General features: G+C 34.1%; 2 protein-coding genes and 1 non-coding gene across 3 annotated transcripts; 1 reads left to right on the top strand and 2 right to left on the bottom strand.

Annotated features, from left to right (window-relative positions):
- Positions 1–11,502: 11,502 nt before the first annotated feature.
- On the bottom strand, positions 11,503–15,939 carry LOC104118787 (probable protein S-acyltransferase 7). Its single transcript, XM_009630150.4, has 5 exons — positions 15,572–15,939; positions 14,535–14,717; positions 13,832–14,125; positions 12,444–12,677; positions 11,503–12,342 (listed from the first exon to the last, which is right to left on the bottom strand). The coding sequence occupies exons 1-5, from the start codon at positions 15,668–15,670 to the stop codon at positions 11,821–11,823; spliced, it is 1,332 nt and encodes a 443-aa protein (XP_009628445.1). The 5' UTR covers positions 15,671–15,939; the 3' UTR covers positions 11,503–11,820.
- A 760-nt stretch (positions 15,940–16,699) lies between these two features.
- Positions 16,700–16,771, top strand: TRNAQ-UUG (transfer RNA glutamine (anticodon UUG)). Its single transcript has one exon. It is a non-coding gene; the product is annotated as a tRNA-Gln (tRNA).
- Positions 16,772–19,732: 2,961 nt separating this feature from the next.
- LOC104118779 (probable serine/threonine-protein kinase PBL7) lies at positions 19,733–23,741 on the bottom strand. Its single transcript, XM_009630138.4, has 5 exons — positions 23,491–23,741; positions 22,362–22,561; positions 22,067–22,256; positions 20,913–21,304; positions 19,733–20,487 (listed from the first exon to the last, which is right to left on the bottom strand). The coding sequence occupies exons 1-5, from the start codon at positions 23,606–23,608 to the stop codon at positions 20,044–20,046; spliced, it is 1,344 nt and encodes a 447-aa protein (XP_009628433.1). The 5' UTR covers positions 23,609–23,741; the 3' UTR covers positions 19,733–20,043.
- Between the last annotated feature and the right edge of the window lie 3,860 nt (positions 23,742–27,601).

Here is a 27,601-nt window from a genome sequence, read left to right as displayed (position 1 = left end):
ACCTAGAAGACTGGAGATCCCAAGATCTAGGTTCAAGGAGATCAAACAAAGTCATTAATGATGGTTCAACATTGTCAAATAAAATTTTTGTCTATTCTCGTGATGAGACAATGTTCAATACCAAGGATAAAGCGTTAAGGCCTTTTAATTCTTTTTAAGTTTGATACATAATATATCAAATAGTGTATCTATGGGATAACACATTTAGGAATCACCTATATAAGTGTGAAGTGTAAGTTGCTTCAAGGAGAATTTTATAAGGCCAGTTCTCTACGCACTTATAAATCAGGCGGTGTTCATGGCTGAAACGAACACAACAATGAGAACCAAAGGCGGTTAAAGGGTTAATTGTGTGACTTATGGATGTCTATATATACACCACAATTCGACGATTCAAAGATATTAAATCTACTGATTGACCGAGTATATCCGACTTAAGTTCACTATGGAAAGTTCAAAGGGAAACCTACTTATCCAGATGCAATTAATCATTGCTTGTAAATCACACAGTTTTTCATGCATACATATTTTCAGATAGTCATTCCTCATTCATGTAGGGGATTGTTGGGTTTATTATCTAATTAGATAAGAGGTGTGAATGGGAAATGGAGGAAAATAAAAAGTTTGAAATAGTTTTCTTTACTAATGCACTTTGTCCCTCATCGGAAAAAGGAAAGAAAATCTTTGTGCTTATATAGAGAAGCACATCTTCTAGCTCTTAAAGAGTAAAGAAGAAGTGGTACCTCGCGTCGTCGTTGTCGTCGCTCAGCTCGGCTTTAGCTTCAGCGTGGTTCCCAACGGTCGTTTTGAGTTTAAAATTCGCGACGAGACTTCTACCGAAATGGTACCTCATATGAACAGGTACCTTCGCACCTATTCAACCCAGACTGTTTGGCTATAAATTCAGAGGTTTTGCCTCATTTTTTAGGAACAAAATCTGCATACTCTCCCCTCTCTCTTCTGCATTTCTGCAATGTTTTCAAACAAGCAAAACGTAAGCATCAGTGTGGTTTGTTGTCGTTTTTTGAGTTCGACGAAGTTCTGTAATTTTCATTGCCGGTATTACAGAATAGTTGTTACGTTCTATCCTGGAAGGAATTAATCCAACAACCTTGGACAACAGTGAGGGGATTAAATTTCTTAAGGAAACACAGTTTTCTGTTGGACTCGAAACTTTATTTATTCTCTTTATATTCTGTTTCTGTTTCTATTAGTTTTATTTTTGCAGAAATTATTTACGAACACAGGGTGCTAACATGTTACAATAAAACAAACTATCATAAAAAAGAAAGAACTTATGCTTATGTTTTGAAAGATCAAAAGTGGTTAACATGTAACAAATGAAAAGCTAAGGCAATATATATCCATAACTTACTCGACTTTTGTTTCCGTTAGGGGAATTGGTGCCTATAAAAGGAAAGATGTATCCTTATGATTTGCATTTCAATCAAATTTCATGTTACTAGTATTAATGTACGTGTGTTGTACGTGTGTATAGTATTAATTAATATAAAGTATATATAAAAAGAATAAATTATTGCATATGTACCTCATACTGTTGAGTACATCGATTTTAAGAAATTACATATAATGTTATTAAATTATATATATAACTTATAAAATAAATATCAAAATAAAAAATTGTAGGTTCCTTAAAATATTGAATTGATCCGATTTAACTAACTTAATAAATGAATAAATCTTGCTCCAACCCCTCATACTTCAGATACCTCATAGTAACTTCAAGCTTTGCCTCTAATTATTGAAGTTATCTGATTTTCTTCTTTCTTATGGTATTAATTAATAAAATATACTTGATAAAAAATTAATAAGAAATTATAACATAATCTATTTTATTCCCTAAAATTATGTTGTATGAACTTGAAGTGATATCCTTTCATAAGTACTTCTATAAGTTGATGTTGAGTTAAAGAATTTACCAAAAGGTAATGAGAGAATTTGTATCTAGGGAGTAGTATTTATTAGAATATGTACTAATTTTTTTATACACAAATGTTATAGAATGTGTATTAAATTAAAAGATAAAAAAATCGTTCAACTTTATATATGCATGCATTTTGGTCTATCATTTTTTTACATTAGATCCTTTCACTTTTATAGTAATTAGTTTTCAGGTACGTTTTTTTTTGTGTACCTCATTGAGTATGCAATTTTAAGAAATCACATAAATAATTTTTATAAATACCAAATTGTTGTTATTGCTATCATCTAAAACAGCAAAAAACAGTTATCCAAAATATTTCTTTGGACTTAAGAGAATTATTTTATGAAAATTGTTATTGTTCCTAGTACCTAATACTAAACACAAAGAAATAACACAAAAGTACTTTTATCACAAGAATTCAAAGATTTATTAAATAAAATAAATTAAAAATAAATCTTTTGGCCTTTTAGAAAAGTGAAATGAAAACATTGGACCTGTCATTTGTTGGAATAATGCAAAAAGGAAAATAAACTGATGACAACTCATTTAGAATATATTTTTTCTTCTATTTCATGCTTATTGCTTCAAGTTTACCTTTTTATTAATGACTATTGATATTATACTATAACCAGTTTTTCTCTATCTTCTAGTTCCTTTCATCGTTCTTCTTATGGAGATAAATTTATGTATCCTAGGGTTTTATCAACCTGAAATATTATAACGACCCGGCCGGTCGTTTTGAGTATTACAACTCCAGTTCTTCATTTTCTACTCAAATTATACTTTACAGTTATTGTGTGACTTTTCGAAAAAATTGGTTCGGGTCCGGTGAGATTTTGGAATGAATTGGAACACTTAGTTCCAAGGTTTAGAGCTTAAATTGAAATAGTTGACCAGATATCGACTTATGTGTAAACGACCTCGGAATTTAATTCTGATGATTCCAATAGCTCTGTAAGGTGATTTTGGACTTAGGAGCGTATCCGAAAAATTATTTGGAGGTTTGTAATGGAATTACGCTTGAAATGCCGAAAGTTGAATTTTGAAAAGTTTGACCGGGGGGTTGACTTTTTGATATCGAGGTCAGAATCTGATTCTGATAATTGGAATAGTTTCGTTATATCATTTATGACTTGTGTGTAAAATTTGAAGTCATTCCGGATTGATTAGATGTATCTCGGCAGGAGATATAAATTTGAAAGTTCAAAGTTCATTAGGCTTGAATTGAGGTGTAATTCATGATTTTAGCATTGTTTGAGGTGATTTGGGGGTTCGACTAAGTCCGTATGATATTTTAGGACTTTTTGGTATATTTGGTTGAGGTCCCGAGGGGCTCGGGTGAGTTTTGGATGGTTAACGGATCATTTTTGGCCTTGGTGAGATTGCTGATATCTGTTGTTGCATTTTTCTGATTTTCTCTTTCGCATTCGCGAGTGGACCCTCGCGTTCGCGAAGAGTGTTTTATGAGTGTGAGGTTTTGTTCTTCGCGTCCGCGAAGGGGAGGGCGTGAAGGTATGGTCTTTGTATGCATCGCGAACGCGTGAGAGGTGTCGCGTTCGCGAAAAGGAGTGAGGCTATTGGGGACCCCCGGGTCCTTGTTCTACGCGTTCGCGAGGTGGCGTTCGCGAAGCCGTGGTCGAGTTCGCGAAGGGTTACATTTGTGGGCAGTCGAGTTGTGCTTCGCGAACGCGAGAGACCTGTCACGTTCGCAAAGAAGAGAGGTCTGGATAGAGAGTTTAAGTTCTGAATATGGGACTTCGTCCCATTTTCAGTTTTTGACGGATTTAAGCTCGGGAAGAGGAGATATTCGGGAGTGTTTCAAGAAAAATAACGGGGTAAGTGATTCTAACTAGGTTTTGGTTAAATTACACGAATCTATTATTATTTTTATCAACAAATAAGTGTTTGGGTTGAAAATAGTAGAAAAAATCACAGACTTTAATTGAGGATTTGAAGGCCGAGTTGTGGTCGGATTTGAGTAATTTTAGTATGATTGGATTCGTGGTTGAATGGGGGTTCGAATTTTTTAATTTTTATCGGATTCCGAGACGTGGGCCCCACGGGTGATTTTTGGGGCGTAATTTCGGATTTTTGAAAACTATTAGTAATTTGATATGGAATTAATTCTTATAAATTGTGTAGACTGAATCAAATTAATTGTGGTAGATTCGAGCCGTTCGGGAGTTGATACGCGCATAATGGGATTTCTGGAGTATTGTTTAGCTTGCTTGACATTGGATTCGGCTTGTTCGAGGTAAGTAACTCTTCTAGTCTTCGAGTTGAGGGTATGAACCCTGAATATATGTAATTAATAAATTATTGGGAGGTGACGCATATGCTAGGTAACGGGCGTATGGGCGTGCACTATAGAAATTGTGACATAATTGTTTCTGTGAAATTTTGTAGTTAAATGATCTTGGCATTTTCCATGCGGTTTATGAGTTAAAGAAATTAAACTGAAAAACTTATTAAAAATCATGTTGAGGCTATGTGCCAGTATTATTGGGACCCACAAAGGTCATATTATTGTGAATTATTTATTTTAAATTGAAAATTCATACTCAGTCATATTTATTTCATTGCATATCATATCTCAGTCTCTGTTGTTATTTATTGATACATCATATCATCATTTTGGGTTATTCTCGTGACATTGTGAGCCCATGAGAGAGAGACTGGAGAGATTGATGACTGAGGAAGGTCGAGGGCCTAATTGTGAAGATATTATTTTTTTTTGGGATCGGGCTGCACGGCGCAGCAGAACATGTTGGCTTTATATATATTATACTATTGCACGTGAGTTGGCCATGCGGATTCATATATTATACTATTGCACGTGAGTTGGCCGCGTAGCACGTGAGTTGGCCATGCGGATCCAGATATTATTATAGCACGTGAGTTATCCGTACAGCACGTGAGTTATCTGTGCGGATCCAGATATGATATTATAGCACGTGAGTTTTCCGTGCTTATAGCGCTTGGGCTATAGGAGCCCCTCATGAGTCTGTACACACCCTCAGTGAGCGCAGTCGATTATAAATAGGGATCGGGCTGAACGCCGCAGCAGGTATTGTATAGCGCTGAGTGATTGAGCGTGCTGAGCATAGTGAGAGAGAATGCGAGACAGTGAAATTAGGTACTCTGAGAGTGTGAGTACATGAGTACAATCTCTAAGATACATTGCATTGACATGCACACATGACATATATGCATAGAGATGTGTTTTTCTCATGTTATACGGTATCACATTATTCATGATTTCTCACACATGTTGACAGATGGGCATAGTGATGCATTTGTTTTACACATGTTATCTGGAAAGAAAATGAAACATATCATTTATTATTGAAAGGATTTTGGAAAAATTATTGCTTTCAAACTTATTCATATTTTTGAAAATTTCGGTAAACGATTTGGGTTTTTCACTAATGTACTTGAAAGGAAGAACTATTATTTTTGAAATTATGATTTGGTTGAGCATTTTATCTCTTAGTTACTTCTGGTATTATTTGTGTTATGTTGTTATGGACTGTTGTGGACTAGTGGTTTTGGACCCGACCTGGGTAGAAGCTCGTCACTACTTTCAACCTAAGGCTAGGTCTATTACTTACTGAGTACATGGGGTCGGTTGTACTGATACTACACTTCTGCACATTGCGTGCAGATGTTGGGTGTTGTTGTTGATGTGCTCGATGGTTGCGGGATTTGAAGATGTACCAGCATTCCTGTTGTATCCGCCTCTTGTTCATGGTAGCCTTAGATTTATAAAAGCCCTGTTTATGTATTATTCAAACAGACTATGTAATTATTTCATTTCCGCTTTGTATACTCTATTCTTAGAAACTCATGATTTATACTACCAGTTCTGGGGAAATGTATAAGATTAAGATCTTTATTCACTCAAATTGCTTTAATAATTGTTATTGGAATTGGATAATTGAAAGTTGGCTTACCTAGCGGGTTGGGTTAGGTGCTATCATGACTAGTTGGATTTTGGGTTGTGACAAATATATTTTTACTTGTATGATGAATTTAAAAAATAATTAATTTTTTTTCTATTTAGTTTATGTAAACACTTAATTTTCTTCTCAATATTAAATAGAGTTTAAATATTTTTTTTCTCGATATTAAATATAGTTTAACATTTTTGGATTCAAATTCTTACTATTAGCTTATCCTTTATTTAAAATATTTAATCATAATTATTCTTTATTCAATAAGAATTTATCGGTTATTTATCTTTTTTTAAGTATAACTTTTGTATATTATAAAAATATTATTAAACAACATATATTGTATAAGTATAAAAATAGTCCCAATATTATGTTAAAATGTATTAGCAATATAGGACGTTCTAAACAAAATGTTTGATTAATTTTTTGTTCTTATGTTGGATAAAATGGTAATTCGTATGATTTTTTTAAAACAATATATCATTAGAGAAATATTATACAAAAAGTCAAGAAAATTTTTCATGTTAGTATCAAGGACTTAAAATCCAAAATTTGAAGCCAACCGCTTGTACTTTGATTTGTGAATTCGCTAAATTTTTCTTTAAAAATGTTATTTGTCTTTTATTAAGTGTAATTTTTGTATATTATAAAAATATTAATAAACAGAAAATATTGAATAAGTATAAAAATAGTGCCAATATTATATTAAAATGCATTATCAATATAGGACGTTCTAAACAAAATGTTTGATTAATTTTTCATTCTTATATTAGATAAAATGGTAATTAGTATGATTTTTTAAAAACAATATCTCTAGAGAAATATTATACCAAAAGTCAAGAAATTTTTTCCTTATCAAGGACTTAAAATCGAAAATTTGAAGCCAACCACTTGAACTTTGAATTGTGAATTCGCTACTTGTTTCTTTATAAAGAAACAAAAAGTTGGGCATAAATATTAAGAAAATTAATATGAAAGATATTATATAAGGTAAAATCTTAATAAAATTCATGGTCCTAATATTAGGAGCTTTCATTTAACTCAAATAAGGAAAGATTTAATAACCACAATTTTAGGTAATCGAAAGATGTATGCTTATGATTTGCATTTCAATCAAATATCCTATTATGATCATAAACATCTTCACGAGATAAATAGCCAAATCTACAATTCAAGGTCAAAGTCACGATAATCAGTTCACCATACTCCGCAGTACAACTATCTGCTTTCTCAACGTTATCTCTTTCTTTTTCTCTTCCAAGTCCCTTTTTCCTCTTTCATTCCTCGTCTTTTTAAATTCCCTCTTCTTCTTCTTTTTTTCCTTAAAATTTTCTCTTGTTTATACCAACTTTTTAAAATATTAATTAAAAGGTCATTGTGTCCAAACAAGTTGGTGTTTTGGAAGGGAACGAAAGTGTAGGACTAATTTGACTCAGGTTTTAAATGTATGACACTTGCCAAGTGGCCATAAGTTGATGAGATGATATTATCTCGACTCAATTAGTTGATTTATTTTAGGTTGAACTGAGTAATTGAGGTGAAATGATTGATTGTCACTCTTTTTGTTAGGTTTGATAGGTCATATATATGATGAAAGAGTATGTCATTCCAACGTTTTCCAGCATTAGATGCGCAAGATATTATTGCGGAATTAGTTGAGATTGTTTTATTAGAGTCTATTAGGTAGAGTTAGATCGCCAAAACCCCTTAAATTAGAATGTTTGTCTTCTCGATGGAGTATTTCTTTTAAGTTTCTAATAACATGACAGGTACTCCCTCCGTTTCAATTTATGTGAACTTATTTTCTTTTTAGTCCGTATCAAAAAGAATGATTATTTTTCTTATTTGGAAACAATTTACCTTTATGCAATGATTTATAGCCATACAAAATATATGTGTCTCTTTTTACACCACAAGTTCAAAAGTCTTCTCTCTTTTCTTAAATTTCGTACCCAATCAAATAGGTTTAGATAAATTGAAACGGATGGAGTATGTTTTTTTTGATGTTAATGCTTTGCTTAGTTTGTGATCATTGGTTTGCAAGGTCTAATCAGAGAAGTAAGGTGATTGTGACAGACTGACAGCTAAACCATCGAATTGATTTCCGGGTATTAGTTTATTAATATTTGGAGACGAACTATAAAGATTACCACAAACGAAATGGATTTAAACGAAAGAGAACTTTAAAAGTGTGGCATGTTTGTGTCAATACCAAAACTGTAAAACTGTATTTGGAGCGAACAAAGTGTAAACTTTAATCGAGATGGAACTTCTATATAAAGAACATCAATAGACTAACTTAAGATTGCATTTATCATGGCACAAATTAAAATGAGAATCGAAAGGTGTAGATAAAGTTACCTATAAAATTTAGTAACTCTGATTGATCACTCCAAAATTATCGCTCATATCTTTTGAGCTCCAAGTAGCATATTCGTATGATAGCTAACATTAAGCCAATTGCTGAAAGACTCCCAATTAGAGGCGACTCAAGGAAAGGTTATTAAAGCTTGTGCTTCAAGCCACCAAAATTTCGTAATAATGAATTCTATACTTTTATTTTTGCTTAAACAATTTAAAGTTTGTATGGAAAATTTTAAAAAAAAACATAAAAAATTGTTTAAAAAAAGAAAATAAATAAAGTAAGGATGTCACTTTCTAGTAGTAAAAATATTTTGAATTTTAAAATAAAATTAATCAAATTTTCATATTAGTAGATAATTTTCTTTACAAAAATATCTAAGGTAATATATTGTAAACACATGGCTAATATCTTATTAACTGGAATTAATCCTTGCCAATATAAATGATAATAGTATTATGTGAAGTTAAAGCTTTTATGTAAACAACAAGTATGGAAAAAGAGAAAAGGTGGAACCATTTTTTTTATAAATTTAACTTTAGGTCACAAATTTTATACCTACTGCTAAGCTTGAGGTCACAATCTTGATCTTTTTAGAATCAACCCAGTAAACTTGATCCTCTGCTTTAAACAATTATTTTAGTCTCGCCTTTCCATATGTATATCTGAGAATTTTGAATTCCTCTTTCTCTCCGAAGGGTACAGAGGAGTAATCTTACATGTATTGCAATCTCGCTTCCTCTTTTTTGCCCATAATTAGCAGGCTCCACAGATTGCAATATTTTGTTTTGTTAGGACCAGCCAAATGCAGTTGAAACTAAAAGAGGGCATTTTTTCCTAATATCTATTGTATCAATATTTACTTAGAAATCCATCACTAAAATATGTTATATTTGTTGTATCAATTCCCAGGAGTGTTAATGATCTGCATGCGGTTGAAATTACTCTTTATTGTATTTTTGACGGTGATTTTTATCAGAAAAGATATTGGTTGTGGCCACCTATTCGAAGCTGATGGTGCTGAGTATGAAGTGCACAAGCTCCTCCCGATGCTCTAGTGTTTGATGTGCTAAAGCGGAATATGTCCCTGGCTTGAGCCCTTCCCGTCCCGGTAAAATTCCGTATGTCACGTCCTATTCCGGTAATTCGTCATGTCCCGTCCCGTCCCATTCCATTGGACAGTTATAGCATTGGATATGAATTTAGGAAAAACTGAGTATGTAGAATTTGGTAATGAAATACCCAGCATTAAAAGTAGAATTTAGAAGAACTTTTATTTTTCGTGGTAATTACACATTTACAATAGCAATTCTAAAAGAAAGATCAAAGCCTTAAGTGTATTCTCGCATCAGTAAATCGCTTTATACATCATTTTATCCCAAAAAAAAAAAAAAAAACTACCTCTAACGATACCGGCATTCTCTTTTCTGTAGTTTCTCGGACCTCCAATTTTCTTTTTCACCCTCTAATGTCGATCTGCCTTGATTTATAATATATATATATATATATATATATATATATATATATATATATATATATATATATTGGTTATCAATATGCCTTCAGATCTTAAAATTTCCACTACATGATAATTTGTCAAACACAATAGAAAAAATTATAACTGATTAGTAATAGCAATATCTTAACTTCGTATAATCACACACCACAAATGAACTAACAAAAACTAAATAGCAAAAACGAACTTAAGCCAAGATCTCCCAAAAAAGAAAAAGGGAAAGAAAAGGAACAATAAGTTCTACATGCCAAATATAAAAGGAAAACGACGTGGAAAAGAATAATAGGTACTTAATTATTTTGTCCAGTGGATGGACTTCTTTCCAGTAATACCAGTTATTTGTGCCAAAAACAATTAAGAAAAAGAACAAAGTTCCTTGCCCCAGAATGCTGAACAATATGTGATAAAATGAGATAAATTTGACTTTACATCATATATAATACAACCACACACAAGTATCACGTCAAAGAACAAAGAAACGTAATTGATCCATTGACTCTTATACCACGTCAAGATTTATTGCAGAAATGATAAAATTTCTATGAGAAAATAAGATAGTTTGTTTCGTTGTCCCTGTAAAAGCTTGTTGCGGCTGGTTCGAATTCAACTAAAATGCTACTACCCATCGTCCACAATAATCTCTGCTCTTTCTATTTTCATTCTCTCCTTATAGTTTTGGTTCTTTACTTGCAATTATCACTTGCTAGCAGGCATAACTGTTCGAAAATATTTAAGGTCTTGAAACGCCATTTCATCTTTCATTTCTTAAATGTTGTCTACATTAGGTGAGTAATGAAAGTAGACAACTTCTCGACTTTTTTAAATAAAATAAAGAGGAAAAATAAGAAGAAAAGGCCAAAATCGTGAGAAAAGGATAAATATTATTGCTCGCCATATAGAGTTGCCACTTCACTTCATCTATGACCAACGCTTTAAAATTATATAGAGAGTCTTCTACTATTCATACTCATTCCTTCAAGCTAGCATTTTAACCAATTTGATTTTTAATACTATATTATAACCATCATATTCATTTTTAGGTTAAAGTTGAGCTGAGCCGAGCCTATTCGAGCTCAACCGATCTTTGCTACAATTTGAATAAGCCTGACTCGAGCCGAGCCAGCTTCATTATGTTTGTATCCGCGTACTAGGCAATGCATAGCGCTTTTCATTTATTGACCTTAAATTAAGAATATGATTTAAAGACGAATTAAATTTGTATTTGCTGTATGATAATGATTAAACAAACTATCATAAAAAGGAAAGAACCTATGCTTATGTTTTGAAAGATCAAAAGTGGTTAACATGTAACAAATGAAAAATTAAGGCGATGATCCATAACTTACTGGACATTTGTTTCCGTTAGTTGAATAGGTGCCTATAGGCCATAAAAGGAAAGATGAATCCTTATGATGAGCATTTCAATCTAATTGTGCAACAAAAGAACATAACACCAAGCCAGACACTAGATTCAAAATGGTGCATTTGACCTCAAAGAAACGTTTACGGCATATGAGATTTTTACGACTCCTGACCCAAAGTGATAAGCTCCCAGAATTAATGTACTGTATAAATTACTACAACAATTCTTTTAACATTTGAAACAACTCTTCAAACTCCGGTTTGCGTGGTGCACAGAAGGAACCGTTTTTCGATGTTACAAGGCAAGCAGCTCTAGACCTAAACTGCTGAAAAGACAACACAGTAAAGTTTGTACACGTGCATGTGTTGGTAAATTAATATAGCTGTGTGAGAAGATATTCATCACCTACCATGAAGTTTATGAACATAACAACACACTGATGAAAGCTATTACACTAACTATTCCACACTTAGAATACAAGTTTAAGAATAAAAAGCACCGCTCATATCACACAATAGTTCACTTCCTAAAGCCAACAACCAAAGCAACATCTTCACACCCGTCAACACAGAGTCCCAAAGTCCCAGATAATACACAACATTATCGTGCAAGTTGAATGACCACATATCACGCCTCCAAGGACCACTAATCTATTCAATCCAATTTCATACTATCTGTTAATCACAAGTTTTGATCTGTTGGTCGGGCTGTTGTAAAGCCACTACTCCCACCGGTTCGATTAGGTTCTCCCACTCTTGATGCCAAAGCAAGAACTTCAGGCGACATCTCCCAGCTTCCACTTTTCCTTCCCCAACTGGATCCTCTAGGATGTATTCCCGCACGATCAGCCTCATCTACCGTAGTTCTTATCTCGGGAGACATTTGGCCTAACACACCATCTTTAACGTTCAGGCCATTGTTGTCGCTAAATTGTCCATCATTATCTACTCCTCCCCCTACTTCACTCCAAACCGCTTTCCTGCCCATTTCTATGTCCTCCACAGCCTTTCCCATGTTTGGACTCACAAAACCCCCACCTGCAGATCGACTTGGCATCTTGGGTTCCCTGGGCACCTTTGCACGGAAATTGTTCTTGGATGGAGGAATCGTAGTACAGAATATCTCCTTGAAATTCTGAATGACTCCTTTGTTGTAGGGGTTGGCGCGCCAATCATACCGGTATCTGAAATTCTCATAAGTAGTCTGCAGTACCCAGAAAATAGATGTCTCCCACAGTACACATCAAAATCCAAACCACCTTAGCTAAACAAAGGGAAGCATAGTATTAGAATCCAAGATCATACCTGATTAGTACTTATGAGGTATAGATGAAAAGCTGTAAGACCTCCAACAAACCACACTGATATAAAAGTGTATACTATCAGAACAATGGAGGCAGGTGTTTTGATCATTGCTTTCCATATGGTTGTGTCTTCTAGAACCATTATTCTCTTAATGTAGACCCAGCAGAAACCAAAAACATATATGCAAAGAAGTGTTGTAGAGAAGACAAACATGAAGAAAAAACGGTAGTTTCGCTGCAATAAAAGATACAAAAGTTTCAGAAATCTGTGCAATGTAAAGCACGAATGCAAGACAGTAACCATAGATGAACCATTTCTAAAGAAGCATTAATTACAGAAAACTATCAGTGCAAGCAAATGAATAAAGATATTTCCAGAAATCTAATGTGGACGTTGAAGTTGACTGGTAAATTGACCAGCTTGACCTCATACCTTCATAAATCTGAGAGTCAAGACCGTTGTAAGATGAGAACTTAAAATCGCGGATATGTTTACCAAATCCTCTTAACTTATTTCCACCACAGAGATCTAGGGCGCTAAATATTATCCTAAAACTAGAACAACAACAACAACAACCCAGTATAATCTCACTAGTGGGGTCTGGGGAGGGTAGTGTGTACGCCAACCCAGTATAATCCCACTAGTGGGGTCTGGGGAGGGTAGTGTGTACGCAGACCTTACCCCTACCCTGGGGTAGAGAGGCTATTTCCGATAGACCCTCGGCTCCCTCCCTCCAAGAACTCCCCACCTTGCTCTTGGGGTGACTCGAACTCACAACCTCTTGGTTGGAAGTGGAGGGTGCTTACCACTAGAGCAACCCACTCTTGTCATCCTAAAACTAGAAACATACAAAATTATAATTGTCTGCATGGTGGCCATTTGAACTAAAAGGTCAGTTACAAAACCTTTGAGCTTCCTCCTGCTACCAACAGCATTAATGGTTAAAAGATTCTGATTCATACATTAGTATTAACCAATTAACATCATTATATACTTGAGCTAAATTTCAAGATGTTTTGAGGATCTAATGCTTCAGATCCACATCATTTCTTCATGAAGTCTACAATTTTACAAGTTATCTTTGGACATTGTACACAGTTTACTTGTTTTCTCAAATTGACATTATAGTAGGTTTTAAAACTAAAAAAGAAGAAAGAATCAGTTTTTCATATTTTTAGGCAAAAGAATTAGTCTTTCATGAGTATCTTTTTTTGAGGTTTCCCAGCAGAAACGAAGAGTGCGATTATGAAAAAATAGATCTGATAACACTACATTGCAGAATATATGCAATAATTCATCATATATATCAAGCAGAGAAAAGTTAACTGAACATCAGTTACTAGTGCGGTACTACCAACTAAAAAAATGTTAAGCAAAAAAAGAATTACCAGCCCAATGCATTGCCCTACCCAAGGGCAGTGATGGTCAAATCTTTCAACGCAGTTATTGCAGATTGAGCAGTGAGAACAACGGGGAGGTCTATAGAGCATGCAGGTGTCACAGTATTTGATCTTCACGGTAATGCCATTAACCGCAACTTCTTTAATGCGGGGCAAACGTAATTGAGGAGTTTGTCCACCACCTTCCGCAGTACCATCATAACCTTCTGGTTCTGGAGGGTGTGCATTACGAGGAATTATTCCTGGATCCCTTCCAGATGTGAGAAGGAGTAGAACTAAAACCTGTAAGATTTAAATGTGAAACTCTTAGCAGTGCAAATTGGAAGAAACCTTGCACAAGTTATGCAATAAGGTTGTCAATCCTTTCCATTGTGAGGACAGCCACTTAACAGTATTGGCAGTTTGGCACAACCAAGCCAAACTTACATCCTTGAGATGCAGTGCCAAGTTAATATCAGATCAATTAAAATCATTGATTTTCTAATACTTGGAATTTTGCAACGGTAGCATCAGATCATTAATTATCTAATGCTTGGTATTTTGTTTCCAGCAATGGTGAGATTAAATAAAGACAACTTTATACAGCTATTGTGTTCTCTGCAATTGCAATCATCAACTGCTAGTAAGCTTGTTCTGTGAAATGTTGGTGATGAGGATGTTACTAACAATGAAGACTAGGGAGAGAACTTACATAGAATGTGAACACAACGACTACAACCATAATCAATATCCCCAGGTGACTTGAAAAATCATCCATCAGCTTTCTAGCAACAAAGACACAGAAAACTGAGACAGGGGCCACTATGAGAAATATGGTCAGTGCTAGTGATCTTGCGTCTGGCCCAAATATGAACCTTCCTTGAAAGAAAAATATCTGCTCAGAGAGAAGAACATTAAAAAGTCAGAAACTAAGAAAAGGAAGTGGCATATATTCTGTAACGTGAAACTCTTCTCACGGAAAATGTTTCTTTTTTCTTTTTGTAAGGAGTAAATTAAAGAGATAACTGATCCCTTTTTAACACAGGAAGTTCATGTAAAGCACATATCACTTTTCAGTAAGTCAAGAAATGGTTTTTCAACACATGAACAGCTGGAAAAGATGTTGTAGGAAAGAAAAGATTTTCAATTTTAGATGAACATATGATAAGGACTGAGACTACCGAAGACGTTTGTCCTAGAATTGAGAGTAAAAATAATCTACAACTGTCCTACTCTAAGTAAAACACTAAAACCTCATTCTGAGAAGTAGAATTGCACAAGCCAAATTATGGCAATATTACTACAGTAAATGTGATAACATAACCTAGAATGAGCACATCTGGTGCACTCCTCCTACACAGTTGTTCGGCACTTCCATGGACAGTAAAAACTTATAAGCACCATTAACTAAAACGCAGAATCTTCAGGGATTTCACCTTTGACATATAAGAAGATACCTCGTATTCTCACATTTTTTGAGGAAGCTATATTTCTAATTCTTGGGTCTTTTTTAACCCAGGCTGATGTTTAAAAGTTTGCTATGCAATATCAAGTATGATCAGCAGACTAAAGTATAGTTCATAGTAGTTCTAATAATGACAATAAGCTAACGGAAAACAGGTAAAAATTGAAGCTTTAACATCTTATAAAAAAAATAAAAAATAAAAAATAAAAGCTTCATCAGGTGTACGGCAATAGAAAATCATGGCAGAGCTAAACCTAAGAGTAAAAGTGTAAGGATATACTAACATTGCTTCCTTTCCATGCCTGGTAAATCCGCAAATCATCCGACCCATTCATGGATCCAGATAAAGGATCGGATCGTTTCGGAGGAGGTACCACATACATCTCCGGGCTTCCTCTCTATTATAGCCCAATGAATCTCAAATCCGGATCTCTAGCAGAAAATCAAGTACAAACGCTCCGGCAGCAGATAATGTTAATTACACAAAAAACAAATAAACACTTAAATGAGTGAACTGAGAGCTATCATTATGAGAGTGTGAGACTTCCCGGCGATAAAATTTGCCGGCAACAAAGTCAGGTTTCCGGTGAAGAAAGGAGTAGAGTTTTGGGTTAAATGGGCCGACAAGGCATGAGGGTAAAGAGAGTGAAAAGAGGCGAACAAGGGTTTGGTTTGTATGAGTGTGTTGTGGGGGCCCATTTCTAACTTTACAGGATGGTCAAACTGACGTGGCGAATTACTGTTGGGCAAGCTTGCGAAAGGAGGACCCGTTGAACTTTTGTTGTGGACCGCTTAGCTTTTGTCCTTCCCAGAAAACGACGTTTCATAGCAACACTTGGATACCCTGGCACTCGTTTTTTGTCCTTAAATTTTTGCTTGGGATAATAACAATAGCAAATTGCTTTTATATTTTTTTCTTCCACTTCTAAGTGAGCTCATCAATAGAAGGAGAAAAAGGAGAATTTTTTTGAGATTTGAAACATACCCTTAAATAATGTAGATTAGAATAGGATTTACCTTGATTCTTATTCGACTAGGCTCTTAATTATTGAATCAATGGACTAATCTTTAAAGCTAAATTGTATTAGTTTAACTAAATATTTTGAAATTAATATTTGAATATTCAAAAATTATATGAAAAGTATTTCTTGTCATGTCAATATAAGATGAAAAATAAGTCTTAAAATGCTGGTCAAAGTTCACAGTTTAAATATCACGAAGCAAAAAATATCACATAAATTGTATTGATGGAATATTATTTTTCCCTTCTTCAGACGTAGAGAAAGATAATAAAGAACGTACCTTATTTTTTTCAATTTACACTCCAGTTTTTTCGTGCGGAAAGAATCAAAAGAGAATCAACATGGTGGAAGCAGAAAATTATAAAACATACTGATTGTATGGCATCATCTGGTTCTATGGTGTAGTGGTTAGCACTCTGGACTTTGAATCCAGCGACCTGGGTTCGACTCCCGGTAGGACCTTTTTTTTTTGCTTTTTCGCTTTTCCATTTCCTCCCTTTGATCATATTTTAGAAGTGGGTGGAACTGTAACGGATTATTTGGTTTGGAACAAGATTATCTTGGGATCATCTTTCCACATTCAGTAGGGAAAAGATAATACCAAAGATTTTGGTATAAACTTTATTAAACTATATAACATTATTAGCTAATACCATACAGTGGATGAATGTAGTCCCAAATTTTATACCAAATTAATATCTTTAATCAACCAAATGACCCCGAAGGGTTACCCTTGAATCCTTAATCAACGCAGATTATCGGCAACCACGGCTTTATTTACATTGGTTATGTTTGACCCAAAATATAGATTTGGGTTTAACCAATTAGATTTAAGTAAAATAGAGTTAATCTTAGCTAATAATAATATTCAAAAGATGAGGTTGTCGGTTTTATGGCAGATAAGACGTATGTTTGTTCGAATGGTAATGAATATGAACAATAATAACAGTATTCAATGATCCAAAAAGATGTAAGATAGCATTAAATAATAATAAATAGCAATGAATGACATTTAAGTAAATAAAAATGTGTGAGTCACCCGAAAATGGTGGGATCTGTGGATATTCTTTCTGATAATAATGAATGATTGATGAGCCTTTGAACACTCAGCATGTTCTTGGATCAAGTGAAAAAGTTAGACAAGAGTCTTAGTAAAAAGGTTGTTTTCGTATGCTTGTAATAGGGCTAGATTCTCTCTATAAAATCAATGTGTTTTTTCACAATTGAATATCTCATGTCCCCTATCATCAGTGGCGGATCCAGGATTTTATGCAAGCGGGTTCAGTCGAAAACAACTATAACTAATATAAGCAGTAACATGAAGCAATTTTTTGTCCTTTTTGTTCACAGCATAATCTTAAAATGAAATCATCTTAAAGTCCGACACTTTATAGTTCTAACAAATTTTTGCTTATTTTAATTTAACAAATTTAAATTTAGCTAATTTAAAATTTTGTTATACTTTAACCAAAAAATAATATTTAACCAATCAAAAAATTATTAACTCTAAGAAATTTGAGATTATAAAATATTTTTTTAGTTTTATAAGTAACAAATTATTAGTTATAAAAGAAGGCAATAAGAAAATAGTTACAAACTAAACTAAATCAATACCAAAATTATATATAAATAAATAAGAGAGCTTATACAGTAGTGTAATTAATATTTAATTATAAAGAATGAAAAAGTTTCCACATAAATTAAATTAACAAATAATATATAATTTCAACAAATATACTTGCAAGGCTTAGCAAATTTTATGAAGGAGAGAGCTAAAATTACCTTTTGAAGTAAAGTAAACTACAGTATAAGTTTTATTTGAGTTTAAGTAAAGAAAACAAACTTTAAAGTACGAGAAAATATAAGCCATTGGAGTAATAAATCAGCAAGCCAAGGTATGGTTAATTTAATTTGATGCAAAACAGTTTTACTAGGCCTAGCATAGGGGTGTCAATGGTTCGGTTCGGTCGGTTATTTTATAAAATTTATACCATACCCATTTTTCGGTTATTCAATAATGTATAACCAAAATTAGACTTTTCGAAACCGTCCAAATCATGTCGGTTTCTCTTCGGTATCGGTACGATTCGGTTAATTTTCGATATTTTTTTAATATCATGTAAAAGTCACTAGTAGAAGTAGAATGCAATAACATATATACTTTTATAGGACTTAGCAAAAATGTGTAGATATTTTTACTGTTTAAAGGGTGATAAATTATAAAAACATGAAAGATGACTAAAGTATAGATCCATCAACTATTCTACAGCAGCGTAAAAGAAACTAATCAAAGACAAAAAAAATATAAATCACACAGTGAAAAGATATTAACCAAGTTGGGACTCAAGAATAAAATCTATGGAAGACTAAATATTCAAAAAGATAAATCTAAATCATACGGAAGGAAATAATACTTTGTAGCTTGCTACTCATAATCGCTAGAATACTTTGTGTCCTGCTAGTGAATAGCTGAAAATAATTTAGTGTTAGTAGGAGTAGCATAATAGGTTTGAGAATTGGGATTTTGAAATTAGTTACTTGTTGACTTGCAACAACTTTCATAATTCCAAAGCCAAAGAAAAATTTAATGCTTTATTATTTTTAAACTTAATATATATATTATTTTACACATATAAATTTATTCGGTACGGTTCGTATTTTTTCGGTTTATTTTTATAAAATAAAAAACCTACCCTAATTATTGGTACGGTTATATATTTATGTAAAAACCTACGGTTTTATTAAAAGAAACATAAAAATCGATTCAGTACGATTTGGTCGGTTTTTAAATGTCCATTGACACCCCTAGTCTAGCATTTGCACATTCTTGTTGCTATCTATACGAAAAAGAAGTATAAAGTTACCATGCTTTATACTTTTGCAAGAGCAAAACAATTGTTACGTGGATTCAAATATAATATTTTATATAGAGTTACCATGCTTTAGTTGTAATTTACATTGATACACAATAGTATTTTTCGACAAAGCGGGTTCAGTTGAACACCCTTAGCAATATGTGAGTTCGCCCCTACCTATCATTGCGTCTTTTTCTACTTATAGGGAACATATTCCTAAAAAACCCTAATATTACAGGTACAGAGAATATCCACTAGAATATTCTCTTTTGTGTCATATACTAAAACTAGCCGTTATAACCCTGTCTAGGATGCTCGACCTCGACCTTTATCTACGTCGATTTCTCGACCTTGATCCTTGCTAACTCTTCGACTGCAACCTTCATTGCTTCCGGAACCACTTCGACCTTGGGCAGGTCTTTATTGAAGTCGTACTGATAACACCTGGCGAATGCCTCTTTAATGTTAACATAGTTTGATCATATTAGAGATAATATTTTGCCCATACAGGTTAATGCAACATAAATCTTCCAGCAAACATCATCTTATGGTTAGTAGTTGAACAAGATTTCACATGACAAACAGAAACAAACCTAGTTAATAATGATAAATGTTATCCAATGTTATGTTGTCCAACGCATCTCCATTGAATAGTTCTGAGCTCGTGAAATTATTATATCAAAGCATAAGAAAACGACCATTGCATACTCGCATTTCCATACTAAAGTCTCACATAAGGACAGCACCTAACGAAGAGCCACTATGGTGATCTGAAGTTGCTTCACATGAAACAAAATAGTCCTGAAGTAACATTTATGGTAATCTCATAATGCAGCAACAAAAAACTCTGAGGTTCTCTGCAAGGAAACTAACTTGTAATCACCACCTTGATCTATAATCAAAATCATCTTCAACATTCGGTTTCCTTTTGTCTCTCCAGGTCTCGCCCCACTTCTTGGCCTCAACAACAGCTCGTTCCCGTTCTTGATCCTTGCTCGAAGCTCTCATTTCCTTTACAGCGATTCCAGCACGATTAAAATCAACAGGGCTTGCATTTCCTTGTTCTTCTCCCTGGAATATCCTCCCATCCCTCTGAGATCCAATCTGATTTGACTGAGCTGAAGGTGAATCATGCTTTTGGGATGCAAAGTAGCTCAAAGCAAGCACAATGTCTTTCGTGTGAGGTCGAGCATGGGGATCATCCTGAACACACATTAATGCCAGTTCTACTGCCCTCCGGAAAACAGATTGTGGAAACTTGCCTCTTAACTTTGGATCTGCTAATTGCACATAATTCTTGCGGTCTTTCAACATAGGACGTCCCTGTGAAGTGGCAAACAAAGCTCACTATTAGCAGGTCAAAACTGAAGTGCACAAACATGAAGTGCTGAAACAGGAGACTAGTGTTATCAAGCTCAACACTTTTCATTCAGAAAAACAAACGAAACAATTTAGCTTATGATATATTTCATCACAAATGGTCAGAACGGTGAAAAGATGGTAATTCAAATTATTTGAGAGCAGACATTTCACGAAATACCTTTGACATCATGATAAAATTATTGAACACTCAGATAAAACCTTTTGCTTCAAACCTAACGTACTAGAAGGCAGAGTCAAAAAGTGGCACATAAACATCTTTAAGTAGTGAAACAAAAACTTGCTACAGGAATTAATTTTCAAAATTGGATTCTGTTCCAGCTTGCTAAGTATTGAATTAATTGTCATCAGTGAGTGAAGTTCATTACCCAGTCAACAAGCATTTCTTTTCCATGTTCGCGAGTGTCATCCATTGCTCTACATCCAGTAATTAGCTCCAACAAGAGCACACCAAAACTATAGATGTCTGACTTCATAGTCAGCTTCCCAGTTCCCGCATACTCAGGTGCACAATATCCATGAGTGCCCATAACCCGAGTTGAAACATGCGTATTATCTGCACCTGGTCCAAATTTTGCAAGACCAAAGTCAGAGAGTTTAGGGTGGAAACCCTCACTTAATAATATGTTTGCTGACTTAAGGTCCCTGTAAATAACAGGACGATCAGCTTGGCTGTGAAGGTAATCCAGCCCTTTGGCGGCGCCAGATGCTATTATCATCCTGGTATCCCAATCCAATGGCTCCATGTCAGGCGTCATATCTGCACATTACCCTCTAAATCATCACAATTCAAATTTTAACGGCTGGGTGCACATATTAGCTGCATCCTCTGATGCCTGTTCAATTGAACAACATTCTACAGAAAAGAGATAAGTTCAAATCAAGGTAATGCTAGAAAATTTCCCACCAAAGCTAATACTCACATAGTAACAACTTTGGAAGACATATTGTAGACAAACACTAATAGGTTCAGCAAATTTAACGCACAGTAAATACAGTTAGGAGTTAAAGAAGGGCAGTTGATCATTTTCACGGCGAGAAGTGAAGTGAGAAAAAAGATATCCATCAAATTTAGCAATGCAGCTCTTCTGCTAAACAACACAAGCTTAGTAATTTTAGACAAAGTCAGAAGTCTGTGTCGTGCTAAAGGAACCACCGGATCTATTTTGGAATGCGTATGTCAGACAGAAGCAGTGAAGACTTCCTCGGTGAAGAACAAAAATTAATGAAAATAGAAGTGGATGAGTATTTAATGTGTGATAATAAGAACTTCATATCTTCAAGGATCCTGAAAATGAACTTGTTTCAAACTTAAATGAGTTACAGCAAGTAATGAATGAATCTACAGCTTCAAAGCAGACCAAGACAGGAAAGAATGGTATTATTGAAGCATATCAGATGGCCGCAGGTATACAAATAAGAATCTATTAATTTTATTTCTTTTGTTGCCAATCCAAATTTCATAACATGTGTAAGTGAGAATTTCCTATCAGCTGAAACTATGTTAACTTTGAAGCATTACCATGGAGATGATATTCCAGAGATCCTAGAGGCATGAATTCATAGATAAGAATGCGCTGGTTTCCTTCAATGCAATAACCAATTAGATTAACCAGGTTAGGGTGACGCAGCAGTGAAAGCATGTGAACCTCCACAAAGAACTCCTTATCCCCTTGAAGACCTGAATGATTTAGCTTCTTAACAGCCACAACCTGAATGGATCATTCCAGGACCAAAAAGTATGATGAATATGAAATGAACAAGACACACTTCCTTTAACATGAAACTGGATAAAGATTTAATGTAGTGAAAATCACCTGACCACTTTCAAGCTGCCCTTTGAATACTGGCCCAAAGCCACCTTCCCCAATTATTGATTCTCGCCTGAAATTGCTCGTTGCCACTGCAAGATCCCTGTAAGAGAAAGTTGGAAGGTTGCTTTCCGAAGGAGAACTATGTTTTGATATTGGTACTTGTTGTCTGGGCTCCAAGAGAGTGCTATATTTGACTGCATTATCTGGCAGGTGCATATAAAACAACAAAGAAAGAACAGATGAATTATTACACCAGGGGATTCATGACTATTCAAGCTTCTAAAAGCACACCTTAATATCCTTATAACTATAATATGGGATTTTCTTCCAACTTACCGGTCTCAACAAATGAAGTGCAAATTAACAAAAAGATGACTTCAGAACCAAGGAATTTATCAATAAACTGTTTATCTATGTCAAACATGGGAAGTTTTGTGAGAATATCACTGTAGCTAATCAATTTACTAAAACAAGATGTCAGGACGGCCAGCAGATGCAAAGATGTATGTGAATCCTGAGTGTGTGGAATTCCCCTCTTCTGAGACTAGACTTTTAAAAGCTTGGCATCATTTTGTTAAAAAATATAGTAGAACCTACATTAACTGTGAAACAAAAGCAATTCTCACTAATGTGATTTTTTTTCTTATCAAACTAACTTATCAATCGTTACTTCAGCATTTTTTTTGTTCATCCACGAATAAAATGGCATGCAAGTAAACATTTAGTATTCTGTGTGTACAGTTAAACACCCTCATATTAAATGGGACACGACTATTTCCTACCAAATTTAAAATACTAATTAATAATACTATATTAAACTCGACCAGGTATATTAAAACGAGATAGAGAAGCTAACTGCAATCAGGCTGGAAGATTTGGGTAAGAATCATTCAAATGTATTTTTGCATGGTGAGTCATTGGAGCTGCAACAGGTAACTTGGACATCTAAGTTGATCGTAGATAAAAGTATATATAGTAGTAAAATTTAATTTTTCAAGTAGAGGCTATAAAAACAGAATGAAAGCGGAGCTAATTAATATATAGCAAGCCTGTTGAACATTAGAAATTTAAAAGAAACAAGATTAAATCGACGAAAAAGACGAAGGGGGAAAGGAAAAGAAGTGAAACAAACCAAGATCAGACTTGATGGGCGTAGTAGGGGCGGCTTCGATAGGAACGTAATTGTTGCTGAGCTTGGTTTTCAAGTTGATCCCCTTTTTTTTGCTACGAAAACATGGGCAATACCCCATTATATTCTTCTTTTAATTCCTCTATATAATGATCAGATTATCAAACAACTCTCAAAGTTCTCTGCATGCATTTGGCCGGCGTCTTCGTTTTTCTTTTCTAGGTTTACCAATTACCGTACGCACCTCCAGATATTTCAAATACGCGGTTTGGATTGGATGACAAATCGATCATGACCGATCCAATCGTTTAAATTTAACGAGCTAGAGTTAAGATGAGTTTTGTATTAGAAATCACAAGTTAACTATTTTGGATAAGGTGGACGACTTATACGTTTATCAAATTTGATAATTAGAACTACATCATAACTCGACTTAGGAGAATGGACTGGGCCGGTGTGCTCTTACATGGCCTGGAAAAGAAAGAAAGAATTTTAAGAAACCACTATTGTGTAGTGACTATTTATTTTCTATAGCTATCATATATATAAGTACTTACTGTAGCTATTATTCAGTTGTTACAGTAGTATATTCGTGTATTTGCGTTGCCAACAGCAAAAAGCGCCTAAAAATCAGGGCAGTCCAGCTGTACGTGCATGTATTCACATGTATTCGCGCGCATGTATTCATGAATACAGCAGCAAAAAGCGTCTAAAATCAGGGCAATCCAGCTATACGTGCATGTAAAAGCGCCTAAAATCAGGACAGTCCAGCTGTATGCGCATGTATTCGTATGTATTCGCGTCATGTATTCATGAATACAGTAACGACAATCACCTTAAAAATAGGTATGTCCAGTTATCTAATAACGGAAATAATATCAATTAGCGTGATACACTTCTAATATAACTCAAAAAAATTAATTCTAACATACCTCATTATTAACCCAATTAATTAGAATGATTTTTCAGTTGTATATAACTTTTGTATTTAGTGTGTTTTAATATTTTTTTTTTTACTATTGCATTTATTAGATTCAGTGTTTGTATCTATTGTACTTCACTATTTTATATTCAATGTATTCAAATGTATTTATATTAACAATATTTTAGTTATTCCTAATACATGTTATTACTGCTATATTCAGTATATTTCATTGGTTGTATTCACTGTATTTCTATTTGTATTTAGTGTATTTTACTGTATTTCACTGTATTTTAAAATTAAATGTATTCACTGTTTATATTCTGTTATATTTTAATATTTGTATCCAGTGTATTTCAATATTTATATCTTGTATTTATGTATACTGTATATACAATATGCATGAATATATGTGTATTCAGCTGTATTAAAAAATACATACTTTCGAAATACATAAACACATGCAAAAAAAAGCATACTTGTATAAAAATATAATGTGTTTGAGTGAATTTGTACAGAATACAGTGTATTTGTATCATTGTTTGTGACTAAATAGCAAAGAAGAGAAGAAAGTTCGTCGGAGATAGCGTTTTTCGGCCAAGAATCCTTGTATCGCTTCACTACCTCTTCCATTACAATTTATAACGCTTCCAATTCGACCGCTTCTTCTTCTTTTCTCTCTTACTTACCGCGCTAAGAATCCATCTTTCTCTTCAATCTCTCTGTCGCCCAAGGTATATCCACTTCCTTTTTTTATTATAGGTTTACGTTCATGTTTCCGATTTTGAGATTTTTAGGCTTTCTTTCATAAATCGTTTCTCTTTCGTGTATCTATGATTCGGCCTATTTTGCTCAAAGAGAGAAAGAAGAAAAATTCTGAGAGAGAATCGTGTGTTAATTTAAAGAAAGATAGATGAAAACATAAATAGTGTATTTCATGTCTTATTTCATGCATCAATGGTAATATATACCCTAAATACTTATTTTGCTATAAAATATAAAAGGTAGCTATAGAAAATAATATTTTAAAATAATTTTGGTTTATAATAAATAGGGTGTATACCTTTGATATAGGAGGTAAAATTTCCTGAAAAGAAATGGTTTTAAAACCTTTGGTACACATATGAGCAGAATTTTAAGTTTAACAAGGGGCAAACCTTTTGACTTTTTACCTTGAAAATTTATCCATTGGTCAGTGAACCTCCCCCAAATGCCAAAAATCAAAGACCACCCATAATGATGCATATTTCTAATATTTTTTGCTTTATTCTCTCCGATCCCTTATAGTAGTCGTCTATTGACTTGGCACACCCCAAACATCAGTTATGAAGGATTTATTTTACTTATCTTTATAATAGTTATTAAAATTGTAACTCCAATAAATTTTGAAACTGTGGGTACTTAGTAGGCGTTTGGACATAAGAATTATAAAATTCAAAAAAATGGTAAAAAAAAATTTTCAAGTGAAAATGGTATTTGAAATTTAGAGTTGTGTTTGGACATAAATTTCAGTTTGGGTTGTTTTTGAAATTTTGTGAGTGATTTGAGTAACAATTTTGAAAAATAGCTTTTTACAGTTTTTTAAATTTTCGAAAATTTTCAAAATGCATCTTCAAGTGAAAATTGAAAATTTTATGAACAAACGCTAGTTTTGAAAAAAAGTGATTTTTTTTTAGAAAAATCTTCCAACGGGCCCTTAATACCAAGGGAAATATTGTTGAAAAATTCAAAAAGAGTTGTTCAACTTAAGTTCAGTTCAATTGAAGGTGAATGTGGGGGTGCCAAATTTAACCCACAAATATAATACTATATGACTCCTCTAACTTGTCTGTACTTTAGCATGTTGGGTTGGTTATATATATTCAAGTGCGAGTCATTTTAGACACAATTCAAATAGTCCATCTAAAAGTTTGCGTTGATTTGGGTGACATATGTCGTTCAAATTGACCCAAAAGAGAATTTACCAAAATATAATTGTTTGGTTTGTTCAATATTGTCATGATAAATAAATAAATAAACATTTATTTGTTTGATTTGGTCAAATCTTCCTTGAACCCAACATGGTTCCCAATCATTGTTTCGTTACACTTATTATAGCATGACCACGCGAAATGAAAATGGCGAGATGCAATATTTTTCCCTTTGAAGAAAGACATTCCAAGGAATAAATTGAACATGGAGATGTTATTGTATCGGGTAAAATATGTCACGGTACGTGGCCATTGAAGAAGGGGACATGTGGATTCAAAGTCGGGAGGACGAAAAACCGGGCACATCTACCTCGTGTGTCACCGAGAAAGGCAAGTCCATAAAATATTGAGGATGCTGCGCCCGGTAGCATTCAATGAAGAATATTCTATTGCATTAAAGAATAACGGCCTATTTCAGGAATTTGGGTATTTATGTTTACCTTTAGGTTTCCATTATCGCACTTTAATCATTGTCATTAGTGGTGGGCCCGACCATTATGCCCACTGAGCTATAAATAATAGGCTCAACTATCATTGTAAGACACGATTTTCTCGAGATCAAAGAACATACTCTAATACAAAATCTTGATACTATTTCTCTCTCTAGCTTGTTGTTCTTATCATCATCGTGCCTGGAAACCCTGTTCCTGGGCTCTTCAAATCTATTGTTTTATCTACATTTGAGCTAAGTATCTTGTACTAAAATTGATTAATTCATTATCTTTTGGGATCAAATTGATTCATCTGTCTAGAAATCACGAACAAATTCAACTGTACTATTTTCCGGGTAAATAATTTGGCGCCCACCGTAGAGCCTAGACAACCGTGCGATTAAAATTGGTCATTGATTTTTCTCCATAGACAAGCTTTGATCGTTTTCAATCTTAGCAAAAAATCACCAAAAAATGGCGATCAATACCGTTATTAACACTCGCGATCCTGCGGTTCAAGGGGAACATCACTATTTTGAGGACTCAATCAGCGACACTCGCAATGAGGGAAAAGATGCCACGCCGGTGTATGACGGGCGGTACCCCAAAATAGTACGAGAGGCAACTCCATATGATGTTGACCAGGGGCACGTAGCAGATGCGGTAAGGATCCTGCAAGAGCAACAAGCAATCATTCTAGGCCACCTCACACGGCAGGATCAGGTTATGACAGAGTTAAAACAAGCGCTTCAAATAATGCAAACAAGTGAGATCCAATTCCTCCCGTTGTT

This window comes from Nicotiana tomentosiformis, chromosome 2 (assembly GCF_000390325.3).
Source record: "Nicotiana tomentosiformis chromosome 2, ASM39032v3, whole genome shotgun sequence".
Classification (NCBI taxonomy): Eukaryota; Viridiplantae; Streptophyta; class Magnoliopsida; order Solanales; family Solanaceae; genus Nicotiana; species Nicotiana tomentosiformis.
This window is presented reverse-complemented; position numbering and strand designations above follow the sequence as displayed.